General features: G+C 44.0%; 1 protein-coding gene across 2 annotated transcripts in view; it reads right to left on the bottom strand.

Annotated features, from left to right (window-relative positions):
- LOC144791256 (ephrin type-A receptor 3-like) overlaps positions 1 to 14336 on the bottom strand; it is a 508479-nt gene that overhangs the window by 86540 nt on the left and 407603 nt on the right. For both annotated transcript variants that reach the window (XM_078665908.1, XM_078665909.1), the window contains exon 10: positions 8083 to 8208. In XM_078665908.1, the coding sequence (XP_078522034.1) occupies positions 8083 to 8208 (126 nt within the window). The remainder of the gene's footprint in view (positions 1 to 8082; positions 8209 to 14336) is intronic.

The following is a 14336-nucleotide window of genomic DNA, read 5'->3' as shown; positions in this document are numbered from 1 at the left end:
GGATGTGGTAAAGTATATGGTTGTCTTCAATCTAATAATCGCTCCAGTAACTGACTGCAAATGATCTTTTGTATGTCTTTGAGGAGACTAATTGGTTGATAATTAGACAAAATGTTCGGGATTTCTTTTTTAAAAACAGGAACAATCTCTGCCACCTTCCCCGAAGCAGAAATTGTTGCACCAGTCAAGAGAACATTAGAGATAGCATTAATGTAGGGGACTCAGATACTTTGATCAGATTTAAAAACATCCACTAGGATCTTGTCCAGGCCCAGTGCCTTGCCTGGATTCTGAGGAGACTGCTGCGGCTGTCTGGGCTATGGTAAAAACAACTGGTGGAAATATAGGCTTAGGAAGACAAACAAAGTCTTCCTCGCTACTCTTAAGAATTGAGTACATTTCTTGTGAGTATGAACACAGGTTCTCAAAATGTAAGCCCATTCGCTTTGTAGAATAGATGTTTTTACTAGCTTCGGTTGATTTCCACTATCTAGACTCACTAACCGCCAACATTTCCTCACATCATTATTAGCAGAAGCTTCTGAAAGACCTTCTCATTGGTTCTTTTGCAGTTTTGCCTTAGCTTGCCTTATGGAAAACCAATATATTGCTCTACAGTTCTTAATCTCATGCCATATTGCTTTTTTTTATAGCTTTAAGGAGACTGTTATGTGCCCATCCGGACTGTTGGGAGAAACACACGGCCTGGTTAGCCTTCTCAGAGACCTTCCTAAAACTCTTTATGAGCAGGTTTTTAAGACCAGAAAACAAGTTGGCAGGCTCAGCGACAATCATATAAATATTTCCCCAGGTATTAAGCATCACCACCATATGAGAAGGAACATCAGCCTACATACTTGTCAGCACCTCAGGAAAAGAGCACACATCTTCTCACCTCACATTCCTACAGGTATTGGTGGCCTCCAAACTTTGGCAGTGGGGCCGAGATAAAAGTGGTGGTATACAGGAATTAGGTCCTTCACAGTTAGGATCAAATGATAATGGCCACTCTCTTCCCTCTCTAGGACATTTGTGTCCTCCATCAACTACCATAATCTATGATCTAAAATAATGTAGTCAATATTGCTGAAATCAGCCCCACTTTTAAAGGTTGGCGTAAGAGAGACATCAGATGATGAGCAGCCATTAGAGTCCCGCAAGCCAAACACTAAAGTAAGATCAACCATTTGGAAGGCATCCCTTGCAAGGGTGTGACTCATTGGAGATGTTAATGCAGAAATGCATCATTCTAGATCTTCATTGTGGCACAAGTCCTGGGAGATTCCATATGGCTTGTAAGTTAAATTTAGGTCACCTGCCAGAACTCCGGTTACATATATTAATCAATAAGAAAGGGGTTACCTTTGTGAGGGTAAGGATTAAACCTTGCATATCCAGTGATGCAATAGGTAGCGCAGCTACTGAACAGGTCAGCATAATATTCACCCAAATAAGCAACCTAGCCCAAGGGTTGTCCTAAGGTGACCTAGTAGCTGAAACACAATAGCTCTTAAAGCCACTTCCGATAACGCTGTCAATCACCCATGTTTCAGGAAAAAGGATATAGCCCATGAAGAATCCATAAATTGACCCCATTTTAGCTCTTCTAATTTCAGGTTTATCCCAGCAATGTTCCAGCTAATAGGAGCTAAGGTGTTTGCAGAGTGTCTATGTGCCACTGGGCGGGTGACAATAAGCCTGCTGGTGTACAATTGAGATTTAGGGATCAATCTCTAGCAGCCCCTCAAAATAAAATGATGGACAGAGTGTTGAAGCTTTTCAAAAAACACTCACCCCCAGTCACAGTTCTGGGTTTAATTCATCACTATTTGGTTCAAAATGTCACATCAGTCTTGACCCTGCTCCCCATGGGAACAGTTTAGTCCGAACTACCAAGCCAGGTCTTTCCTGGACTGGAAACAAGCATCCTGGGACCGGTTTTGGGGTATAACCCCTCATCAGCCAGGCTAGCTTGAATCCAGTGGTGCAGCAAACAATGGACCCACATCTGGGCAAACCCTTTGCCAATTAGGGCGGACATACCAGCATCACAAAATAAAATGATGGACAGAGCGTTGAAACTTTTCAAACACTCACAACCAGTCCATCCATTAACCAAACAGAGGAAACCCAAATTTGAACAGCTGGAGACTGGAATATGGAGAGAAAAATAAACCCTGTTGCTGCAATATGATCCAGTCAATCAACATCAGTTAGGGTCAATGGCATCAAATGGCGACTGGTGCTTGAACTGCTTGGCGAGAGCCTCGCTTGATGGACTGAAAGTGCAAGTTCCGACTGCAGGCATCAATAGAAATAACTCAAAGGAAGGAGGATGATAGCCGTTTGGGAAACACAAAGCAGCCACCAGTTAAAAGATTCTGTGCAATGATAGAGAGCTTAGTTAACAATGACACAATCATCTAGTGTTCTCTTTTCTAAAGGATCCAACCATCCCACCCTACAAATCATCAGAATATTTGATGTTGCTGAATGAGGAAAATTATGTGTTAATATGAAAACAAATGGAGTAGCCTATTTTTTAGTTGTCCAAAGGATTCAACATTGTTAGGAGCAAAGCAGGGAACATTTGATACTACCACATAAGGGCAAGCCTCAGGAGAGAGGTTTACCGTAGGGAGATATGACTTCTGGAGTAATGAATGTTCCATTACTCTAACCACCCAGCCCCTTTACCCCCACCCCTGATACAGGAATCAACCCGCTCTTTGCCTGGAGGGGCATGATTGCTCAAAATCTTTGACCTATACCCTGTGCTACTAGAGGTGTGAATAGGTGCCTGACCAGTACTCTCAGCACCATTGACCAATCAATTAGGGAAATAAATGACACCCGCACCAGAGGAAGCGGGCATGGAGAAGTATGAAGTCCGAGGTAATGGGGCTTAATTCAACTTGCAAAGTTCTTCCTCAATAAACACCAGCCGTTCATAAAATAGCTATAGTTTGGCCTCCAAGACATCTGTTATTTTACTGCACAAAACCCTTACAGCTACAGCAATGAATGCCTCTCCCTGGTCACTACAGTTCACATTTGAGCTTGCAGTTTGAAGGCCAGTAGTATTAGTGTTAATGTGTAATTGAACCTCTTCCACTTTGCTGGCAGGATGGTAAACATCGTTTACCACGCATGCGACACAATGCATGCCATTACAACGTGGTCATTACAATGACTGTATTGTTACATCGCATGTCATTACAACGCAAGTTGGAACAACGGCCTGCTGTAGGGGTCAGAAGGTGTTAGATTTAAAATCCAACACCTTCCCTACTATTGCACAGACTGGAGTTGGAATAGTAAATTATACTATTCCAAAATCCAGCGTCCCCCCTACATCATTTTGTTGTTCCGACTCGCATTATAATGGAACGCGATGCAACAACGCAGTCGTTGTAATGACCCCGTTGTATAGCCAGGAGGTGTCTAAGATCTCTGAGCCGGTTGCAAATCCGTCCATGCAATTTAACAGGAGTACGATGAGATCCGCTAGCGTAGAGAGTCCTGGATATGGGACCTCATGGTGGAGCCAAGAATACGCTTCACTCAAGACCGGTTATACCGCCGTCCTGGCTGAGAGCTACGAGTACAAAGTGGGGAGAAATACAGAGTGGGGGACTCTCTGTAATTGCCCCTGGGAGCAATTCTGAGCACGCGTGTACGCTGTATGAGTCCACAACCGCAACAAATGATGTATGTTAGCCGGTAACTTAAGTGCTCATGTTTGAAGAAGTAGAGTTCTTTGATAGCCAGGTGTAACATAAGCAGCAACAGTGCAAACTTAGCTTTATCATTGAACAGACAGGCGCAAGAAGAGGGGTTGCTGATGTAGTCGTAGGAACGATTCAAGAAGTCACTGAGATTGTCGTGAGCCCGTCACACTCATGGAGCATTTCACTTCTGCGGTGGTGCAGGTAAGAGACTAAGCATTATTGCGAGTTGGAGTGCTGACAGTAGAGAGAAAGTAGGGGTAATGGGACGGTTCAGAAATGACTTGCTTATGGTGTAAATTGAAGCAGAATCCCTTAATGGGTTGGTATTGTTACAGAATCCACATTGGGGCAGCGGCAAACAGTCTGAGCTTGTATTGGGGAAGATTCTACTTACTAGTTCCAAGCCCAATCACCCGCCTAGTGCCACTGTGCTTACCTGGTGTTCACCTGCCTTGTGCCACTGTGCTTTCCTGGTGTCTTTGATCTGGGCACATGCTCACGGAGATGGAAACGGGATGGTCCAGTAGATTAAAAATCTCTGTGCTTATATTCTGGAGCCACCCACCAAATGATCGTCGTGGACGTGAAATGTCTAAATACCCTTGGAGAGGCATAGAACACGGTCTATAGGCTTTGCTGACTGCAGATCAGAAGTAGTAGTAACTGTCTTTATGTCAACATCAAGAGCACCACTTTGGTAGAGCACCACTGAGCTCCACAACCTGATGGTGTTCCCTGCGGTATCACATTTCCGGCTGCATGTTCAATGGTCATTGAAATGAAAGAAGGACTGAAAAAAGGACACCTATTACACATATTGTTATTGCCAATCAGTGGCAAAAAGTGTCACCGGGTAAATCAGTGCTTACATCAAGAGGATCCATGCTACCATTAAACAAAATAGCTGTTTCAAGGTCCAGGCAGAGCAATCCAAGCCTTCTTTTGCAAAGCGAGGATGTTTGATGAATGCAGCCATTGCCTCCTCTATGGTCCATAGAATGTAGTACTCCAGCAGTTATCCTCGCGTAGCACGAAAGCGCCTCTATGCCAAAACATAAACATGTTTTTAGTAGATCTCTATAAGGGGAAGCCTGGATGAACGGATTTATTCAGTGCATATAATTGGAAGATGTTCATCAACATGAAAATGTGCATCATGTGACATTTAATTATTCCGTGTGCAAAGACGATGTAAAACCACAGCGCCTTCGCCCGCTGTCGCACAGAACACGTGTCGCAATGTGGCTTTTAGCGGGCTCTCTATTAGCCTTATTATTGTCTGTCCACTTTCAGCCTCGGCTCTGTCACTGCCAAAAGCACTCAGATCAGAGCATCTCCTTCTTGCAAATGGAAAGCAGGCTCCTCGGTAAGAGGGCCATTGTGAGCCACTGAATGAAGGCAAAAACAGCTTACTGTGTACAGCTAAGTGCAAGAGACCCTCGAATTAAAACCTAAAATAGTCATGAAAGTTGGAATTTACAGACAGGAACCAATCTAGTGCCGAACCAGGAGACATTAGTGCTCAAGTGTTTGTGTTCTTTTTGTCAGCCCACTTTCCTCCATACCATGTCCCAACCCTAGCACATTTCATCCTTTCTTGTTGTTGAACCATCTTCTTCACCTCTAGCCTGCTGCTCTTCTGTCTTTTTCCTCCTGCATTTCGCCTTTCTATTTGTTGCTCTACAAATGTTACTTCCTCTCTCGGTGCACTCATCTTTCCTCTCTGCCATCTACTGCCTTGTTTTTTTTTCCTTTTTGAACATCTTCCCCTTTGCCTTCAATTCCTCTTGTTATATGGTATTCTCTGTGAGACATCCTTATCAACTTATCTCTTCCCTAGACAACCCTTTTCTTTGCCTCTCTATTTTTCCACTTTTATTTTCTTGAATACATTTATTGTTTCTGCTTCTACATGCGACTTCAAGCTTTACCACTAATGCAATTATGTTCCTTTGTTTACTTCCCTTTTTTATCTTCCCTGTTGTCCCTTTCTCGCTTCTCATATTCTCCCCTTTGCTTCCACCCATTAGCCTCCTCATTATGTGCCATTTCTTTCCACTTCCTCGCCACCCACACATCACTCCTCATGGCTTCCCCAATGTTCTACCCTCTATTTTATTTATTTGGTTCACAGTGGCACACTGATTAAATTAAGGGCAAACTATAGCATTAGTCAGGACCTGCTTTTATTGCATTCCATGTTCATGGTGCATTGATATGATTTCATGAAGGCCTTCTTCCATGACCATTATCGCCACCGCTGAAGTATCATGCTATGCTTGGCCCCAACATATAAATATACCTTCAACCCACGTGTTTCTGTGTATGAGACTTTGTATTGGGTTCACAAAGCTGTGAACTTGAGAATATTGTTGGTTTATACAATTTTGGTGATGACAACGTTTAAATAGTTAGTAGAAAATTGTTCTGACTTGCAGAAAGTGTTATTGTATATTTTCTCTTGCAAAATCAACGTGTCAACTTTTCAACTGGATTTTTCAAAAAGCTCCTCAGGCGTCATAAATTTAAGGATGTTTGAAGGGGTTAAAAAAAACAGCGAGGAGAAGCCATGCTGCCCAACTTTCCACACCTATAAGGTGAACACAAAAAGGGAGTTTCCTCATAAAAAGGTCGTACTTTTTCAAATTATCCTGTCACTAGAATATCATATAATGGGTGCTGTACCTTTAAAACTGAATTGGCGCCACCCGCACCTAGGGGGGTGGTGCCCTTAGTTGCATCTCGGGCGGAAGCCCCGGCTTCCCCCATCTTCGCGAACGCTTCAGAATGGCTCTGGTGAAGGGGCAGCGTTGTGACATCATCCAGGTGTGTGATGGACTCCAGGGGGATAAAAAGTGGGGCAGCCTGGCACCTTCCTCCTTTGCTGCCTCCAGCCAGCATCCCAGCGAGCTTCCCACCCACCCATCCCCTGTGTTTTTGTGGCAGGGTCCTTGGTAGGAAAGCAGCGGGAGCTACAGAGAGTTACATTTTGATATGGACTGACTAAGCCCTCTAGACTGGGGGGAGCATTCTTTCAGTGGGGCTCCGGGCTGGCGGGAGGGGGGCTGACCTGCTGGTGGTCCTGGACTCTCCAGCCCTACTCGTGATACCGGTGGTGAAAAACATCTTTCCGGTGCACCTGAGAGCAGGGACCCCGGTGAGAACCAAAGCGTTATGTGGTGCCCTGGTTAATGGTTACCCCTTGGATGGAGGTGGGGAAGTGGCTACTTAGGACAATCGTGCAAGTTGGGGCCTGCTGCGTCCACGAGCACAGGGTCACTAACACTAATTGGTTGGTGTTTTAATACAAGTTCGCATGAATGTAAATGCAATTTCACTTATGTAACTTGCTTCTGCCTGCTTCTGCATCTTTACGCCATCTTCAGAATTACTTCAGAATGTCGTTTAAGCATCAAGTAATGTCAATGTTGAATTTCCTGGTCAGGATGTATAAATGTTCACTGGCTAGCAATCATGTTTACGCAAATAAAAGGACTTCGCTGTGGAAGATCAACTATGACAATGTGTAGCCCCTGTTTCAGGTTGTTTGGGAAAGGCTGACTTGGCCTGTGGTTGGGGGGGGGGGGAAGGCGAATCGCACCTAGTATGCCCACTATAGAAAAACATTGCTTACCTGCCACGTTTTTTCCCCAATGTTTTTGATGTTGCATCACTTTCTACTGCACTTTCTGTATCTCCACAATCTACTGCATAGTTAGCAAAAGACCTGGTTTCTATTCAAGGCTCTACACATGAGCAGGTTGCAACAGAGTGCTTAACACTACAAGAGTTAAGTAGGGAATGCAGAGTAATGACTGCTATCTTCAGGCATTTGAAGAGGCGAAGATTTTGCCTAGGAGGTATAAACATTCACAATTGATAGACTGCATGCAGGGTGAGCTGTTTTCCGCAGTCCATCCAAAACATACTAAATTAATTAGAAGTTAACCCTGTAGAAAGAATGATTTTTCATTGGTTGTGCAAATCTTTGTTTCACAAAAATTGAAAATTTTGAGAATTTGACTGACAAAAGTAAAACATGAATGGGGCTACTAGGAGGACAAAGATGACACTAGGGTCTGAGGTGGCACACCATTTCCTTTGGATATCACAACAGGCATCCATGGTTCCATTTTATTATATATGATACCTGTTAACGTGGTTATTACTTGAGGTTACTTGCGTTCATACAGTTGCACCATGTGTACATTTGTTGTAATGCTCTTGTGATTGTTTGTTGTTGGGTGCTTTGAGAGTTGGAGTGGAAGCATCACTAGTCCATAGCCTGTAAATGAAAAGCATAATTCTATGTATAGAAAGGAGATAGTATTTTATATCTCTCCACGCTCACCTGCCCCAATTACTCGTTCAATTCGAATGGAGGAGGCGTCGATCTCCTTGGCAAAGTCGCGGACGGCCTGGTTAGGGTCCTCGTAGGTGTGCGGATGGATGTATGTTTTACTTCCAGGCAACTTCACTGAGGAAAGACAAGCATAGTAATGGGTCAAAAGCATGATGAGAGCAACCCTCAGACAGAGGCGTGGCCTCTCAGTATGATTGAGGGGGTTTGAGCTTCAGATTGCTCAACAATCACACTGGGACATCTTGTTCAAACATATTATATGAGAAGCAGGACATGGGGGGCTTAAGGAGCAGTGGAAAGAGAAAAGAGTGCGGATTGTGACAGGTACTTAAGATGCAATAGTTTTGAAACTAGTCAACATTTTTTAATTCGTTCAATACATAGACGAGAGAGTTATGTGATTTTGTCAGTGTGGGCATGTAAAAATCCCAGGTGAACTCCGACAGACACTTCACATCACCCTTCGGAAAGCACTTGTACTCAACTGTTTACTCAGAATACATTTTTTAGGGGGTGTTACACCCCAAGCCCCTCCCCCCACATCCCCCTCCCAGAACTATGCCCCTGCCACCCGCAGCCTGTCAAATGTGCTGCCTCTGTTTCCTGCCTTAGCCTCAATGTTACAGATTACCAGCACCAGAGTTACATCAGGCCAGGCTTGCTTGTCGCTCGGGTCCAGCACATCAGTAATAACATTCAATAACTAAAGGTTTTGCATGTAGATAAACTCTCCATAGCGACGGAGTAGCTAGGTTGTCCACCAACCTCATGCCCAATTCTGCTCAATTCATGTCTTAACTGGGTTTATTACAGAGCTGTGCAGGACAACTGTATACAAACTGTGAAAATGCCGGTCCTTCACCCTACTCTTGATGTGCCACTCAGTCACAGGCAAAGGGTCTGGCATAATGAAGAGCATAAAAGCTGCCTCTCTAACCTGCATGGCGCATTAACTATGGGCCAGATGTAGGTAATTCTAATTTACCAATTCATAAATACCGAATTTTACCGATTCGGTATTTATGAATCGGTAAATTAGAAGTAGGCAGATGTAGGTAAATTTCATTTTACATTTACCGAATCTGTAAAAATCGGTATTTACCGATTCGGTAAATACCGAATCGGTATTGCCCATTGACTCCTATGGGCTTTGAAGCCCATAGGAATCAATGGGCAATACCGATTCGGTATTTACCGAATCGGTAAATACTGAATCCTGCAAGGGTGCAGGGGGCGTCACTTTGACACCCTCTAGCACCCCAAGTACAGGCTTGTGTGACATGTGGCACACATGCATGCCCTAAGGGCATGTCTGTGTGTCACATGGCACAGGTGTGCATGCACAGATGTGCATGCACACCTGAATTCGGTATTTTACCACACAATAGGATTGTGTGGTAAAATACCGACTCTTAAGGGCCTGTGGCACACTTTGAAGTGCTAGCTACATCTAGAATTACAGAATCGGTATGTTTACCGATTCGGTAATTTACCGAATCGGTAATTTTACCGAATCGGTAAATATACCGATTCTGTATTTTTAAGCCCCCTACATTGCAAAACCCAAATACGGTAACGGCCGAATTCGGCTGTTACCGACCGGTATTAGGGCTCCTACATCTGGCCCCTAGTGTCTTATTGCACATAGCTACAGATGAAGAAACAGGGGCTGATCCTCCACTACGGTGGAGGAGCGTCAGCCCACTGCTCTTTGAGCGGGAAAAATAAAATGATAATAACGTAGTTATTATTATTTTCTTTTTCACATGTTCAGGGCATGGTTAGGGCTTGGCGGGGCTTGTGGCACAGGGGGAGGAGTGGTTTTCACACTCCCAAGGCCCATGACTGCTTAGCCGGCTGTCTCCGGACCGCCAAAAAGTCATACGCAAATGGCATTTTCCCCACCAGGCTGCAGTAATGCAGCCTGGTGGGGAGCATGCCCAGGCCCCCAGGCCCCATCTGAGCGCCGCTTAATGGCACTCAGACCAATCACAACACTGCATTGCAGCTTTGCGATTGGCTATGGGGGGCCTGGGTGCTTCATGGTTCCAGGACTTGAATCCATCGATGGAGAAGGGGAGGAAAGACTGGACGGGCAGATGAGGTAAGTGATATTTTTTTTAAATGTGTCCTCCCCACTGTCCCCTCCAGCCACCCCACTTCCCCAGCCCCTCCACCCTCATTCCCTGCCAGCCTCTACTGTGAAGAAATGGAGGCTGCAACAATCACACATCCTCCCTGACTGCTTTAGCTTTCCTAATGTGCCATCATTGCCACCCTTGTTCATTATAAAGTCAGGGCTTGCATTGCCACAGATATTGGAACATTGCTGAATACGCACTGGCAATACCAATTGGTTTGACTCATAAATGAAAGAGCCTCTCCTGTAACTGAAAACGTTAGACATACAATAAGACATCCAACATGCACTCATTATTTAACTCATACATTCACCCAGTGACACATTATTTAATTCACCCAGTCACTTATTCACAATAAAACAGAAACACAACCTCAACAAGCAAATGGAGGAGAAATTAAAAGAATAAAAGTAGAAAAATACAACATCCCACCACCTTAACTTGGTTGGCATTTGATTGCAATTCAAAAATAAAATGAACATAGCATGTGGTGGCTCTCTTACATGGTGCTGTACAAAGTCTATAGCTGTTTTAAAGTGCCAACACAACTGTCATGTTTAGTAGCAATGCATACTCCATTTTCAAGAGATAAAAACAGTGATTCACTAGGCACAACATCATTTCAAGATGGTCTCTCTGTAAACACTGCATGTGGAGACCATCTTCGAATGGTAATATGTAAAGTGCATCACTCTTGTACTGCTTCTAGGTGTCAAGTCAAGTTTATTTATTTGTTTGATTAATTAAAATCTTACAAAAATGCTTAAAATATCACCAAGTATAAAAAAAATTCAAACACTAAATACACAAATTTTCTCATATGGTATACTTACTAAAATGCAATACACAGTATATTTTTGAATACAGTGACTAGATAGTTCAGATATTACTCCTCTAGTTTTTTCCAACAGCACATACAAATTTTACAAATGCAGAGTTCATAAATATGTCTTTAGAGTTTAGGCATGCCATCAATGCTTGCCTACATGTCCTTACTCACGGGAATTGAATAGTCTCTTAAGAGTGATTTTCCTTTCAATTTCTAATTAAGGACAAAGACATAATAAATGTATGATGTTCTCTTGTCCACGTTTACATAACCTACATACAGTGTTCTCCTCATTGCTCTTCCATGTAGGTCTGAAAAAGATTTGTTTATTATTCTACGACCATGATGTTTCAAGATATTCTTGGACTTTTTTCATAAATCCGTTTATAATTGGCCAAGCATGTCTTCTTTTTACAAATATATCTTTATCTTTTATCAGCGACAGTTGATTAGTAAGTTTGTTAATTGTTTTTTTTTAACTTTCCTGGGTAATTGTATTCTCCCAAATTGATATTACCCCAAATTCTTCCTTTGCTTGATTTAGATAAGACCAGACTTGCAGTTTCCGATTATCTTTGACTTCCCGCCATAATAGCTGGGACATTTGGTTTTCATGATCGTTTTTTATTCGGTTCCACACTTTAAGGGCTTGAACTTTTCTTGCATATAGCTGGTTATTTATCCCAAATTCCAAACTGCTTCTAGGTGAACAACATAATGCTTCCAATGTTGCCAATTTCGGAAAGGTAATGACATATTATGGACAATGTTATTTCAAGGTGTCTATGTTGTTTAGAATTTGTGGCCTGACAGGATGCAGGACATAATAGATCATATGAGTGTCAAACAATCTACCCATTACGGATAGCGGCAGGCAGAGCCAGAAATGAATGCAGTACTCCAGTCCCTGGAGGACTCTACCCATATTAAGACTATATCGGGACTCCGAGGTGTTTGCTATCTGTATCCGCTGATACCGGAAGTGATTCTGTTCCCATCTGTGCTCAGTTTCGGAGAGCTCGGCTGGTCTCACCCTCGCCAGCGCAGCCTTGGGGAACTGAACACACATCTACAACAGTAACCTCACTGACTGGTCAGGTTGGATGACAGATTCCAATGTGTCATCTCCATAAATTTACTAACACACCAAGCACGTGTCCAAACCCAACACGCCAGTGTCTGGGCAGCAGTACGCAAGACCAGGACCCAATATAAGAAATTAATATGGATTGAAAAACAAAATCTCCAAAATGAGTTCTGGTCCAAACTACTGCACAATATAAAGAGAGGGGACTCGCGGGCCTTCTGGCTACAAGTTAACTCCGTAAATCGGACAGCCCACCCAACAAGCATGGCCTGCATAACTGAGTCTGAATGGTCCAAACACACAACGGACACATGCTCAATCAACAACCCGAGCAGAGCCACCGCCCTGAATATGGAAACAGAAAACCACGAGCGGGAAGACACCGCCCGAGCTCACCAAGGGAACTGCGCAAAGGCGTCCGGAGCAACCACACTACGCCTCAGGCAAGTTGACTTACAAAGCATTTCAAATATAATCGGAAAAAGTCGACAAGACAGCGCCCCAGGCCCAAACGGCGTTCCGCAAGCCATCTACATGGAGGACCCACAGTACTGGGCTAGCAAATTTAACCTACTGTTTCGATCGGTGACCGACACAGGCGGCATCCCCGAGAGTTGGAGGGGGGCGATCATAACTCCCATTTATAAAGGAGGAGACCGCAAGGATCCGAACAACTACCGTCTGATCGCTCTCCTTGACGCAGAATCAAAATACTATGCCTCATCGATACTAGCAGATCTGATCGAATGGTCTGAAACGAACAGTAAAATACCACCGAACCAGACCGGATTTCGCCGCGGCATGGGAACAATGACGAATGACATGGCCCTATGCCTGATCGCCGAGAAAAGTCTACAGAATTCCCAGGAGCTTTACACGTGTTTTGTGGACTTCAAGGCGGCTTTTGACCGTGTCAACAGGCAAACGCTATGGGCAAAACTAAAACATCAAGGCCTACCGGACTCAATTCTCTTGCCCATCATCAACCTACATACCGGAACGTGGATGCAAGTAAAAACCAACAACGGGCGCCACCTGACCAGGAAGATCTACACCGTCGACGGACTTAAGCAAGGCTGCGTCTTGGCTCCACACTTATTTAACTTATTTATGAGTGATCTGACAGAAAGCTTAGACAAGGTCAATGCACACCCTCCCAGGCTAGGCACCCTTCGTCTAACGCACTTATCATACGCTGACGACGTGGAACTGTTGAGCCAGACAAGAATCGGCCTTCAACGCCTGCTTCACGACCTGTCCAGCTACACAAAAAGGAACCTGCTAACAATAAACATCAGGAAAACAAAGACATTGCTCATAACACGACGTCGCAAAAATCAGCCAACCTTCCGAATAAATAATGATCATCTGGCAGCCGTAAATAGCTACAAACACCTGGGGGTCCACCTAGATAAGCGCCTAAACTTCCAAGAGCACTTTAAAGTCGTAGAAAACAAGGGGGCTGCATGCCTTTACGAGACTGGCAATAGAGCTAAAGGGTCCTCTCGTATCCCCTCTGCTAATCGCAATGAGAGCAAAATTACTGCCCACAATAACATACGGCAGCGTTTTGCACCACGGCAAAAGCGCCACCCTCCTGGACAAAATACAAATCAAAGTCTACAAACGTGTTTTTGCGCTACCAAATAGTTCCTCTCCAGCGCGAGTTAGACTTGAATTCGGACTACAATCTCAAGTTTTACTGAAAAAATACGAAGCCATCAAATTCTGGTACAATGTCTGGAGGAACAAGGAGAACATAATGAACGTCGCACTCTGGGACGCAATCCAGACTAGTCCGAACTCTGACTATTCTAAGTACCTAAAACTTTCACTGGAGGCAACCGAGCTGGGAACCTTGTGGGAAACAAAACTGCCAGTTCCTTCGTTTAACCAGGTGGTTAAAAGGATTTCTAAGAAGCACTTGTTCCTCATTGACAAAACACTTTTAGCACCCGAAACCACGCCTGGATGACAATTAAATCGTACACAAGGCCTGCCCCAGCACCTTACCTAGACACCGCATTCTCGTTGACACTTAAACGTAAATTCCTCCATTTACGGCTGGGCATTCTGCCCACAAAACTAGATCAACCTAAATGGCGACCGCAAGAAACATCGGAATGCGATCTTTGTGGTGCAGATAAACAAGACATTATACACATTGTTTGCATCTGTCCTGCCA

This window comes from Lissotriton helveticus, chromosome 11 (genome assembly GCF_964261635.1).
Source record: "Lissotriton helveticus chromosome 11, aLisHel1.1, whole genome shotgun sequence".
NCBI classification, from domain to species: domain Eukaryota; kingdom Metazoa; phylum Chordata; class Amphibia; order Caudata; family Salamandridae; genus Lissotriton; species Lissotriton helveticus.
The sequence above is the reverse complement of the archived record's forward strand: the minus strand, read 5'-3'. Positions and strand labels throughout refer to the sequence as shown.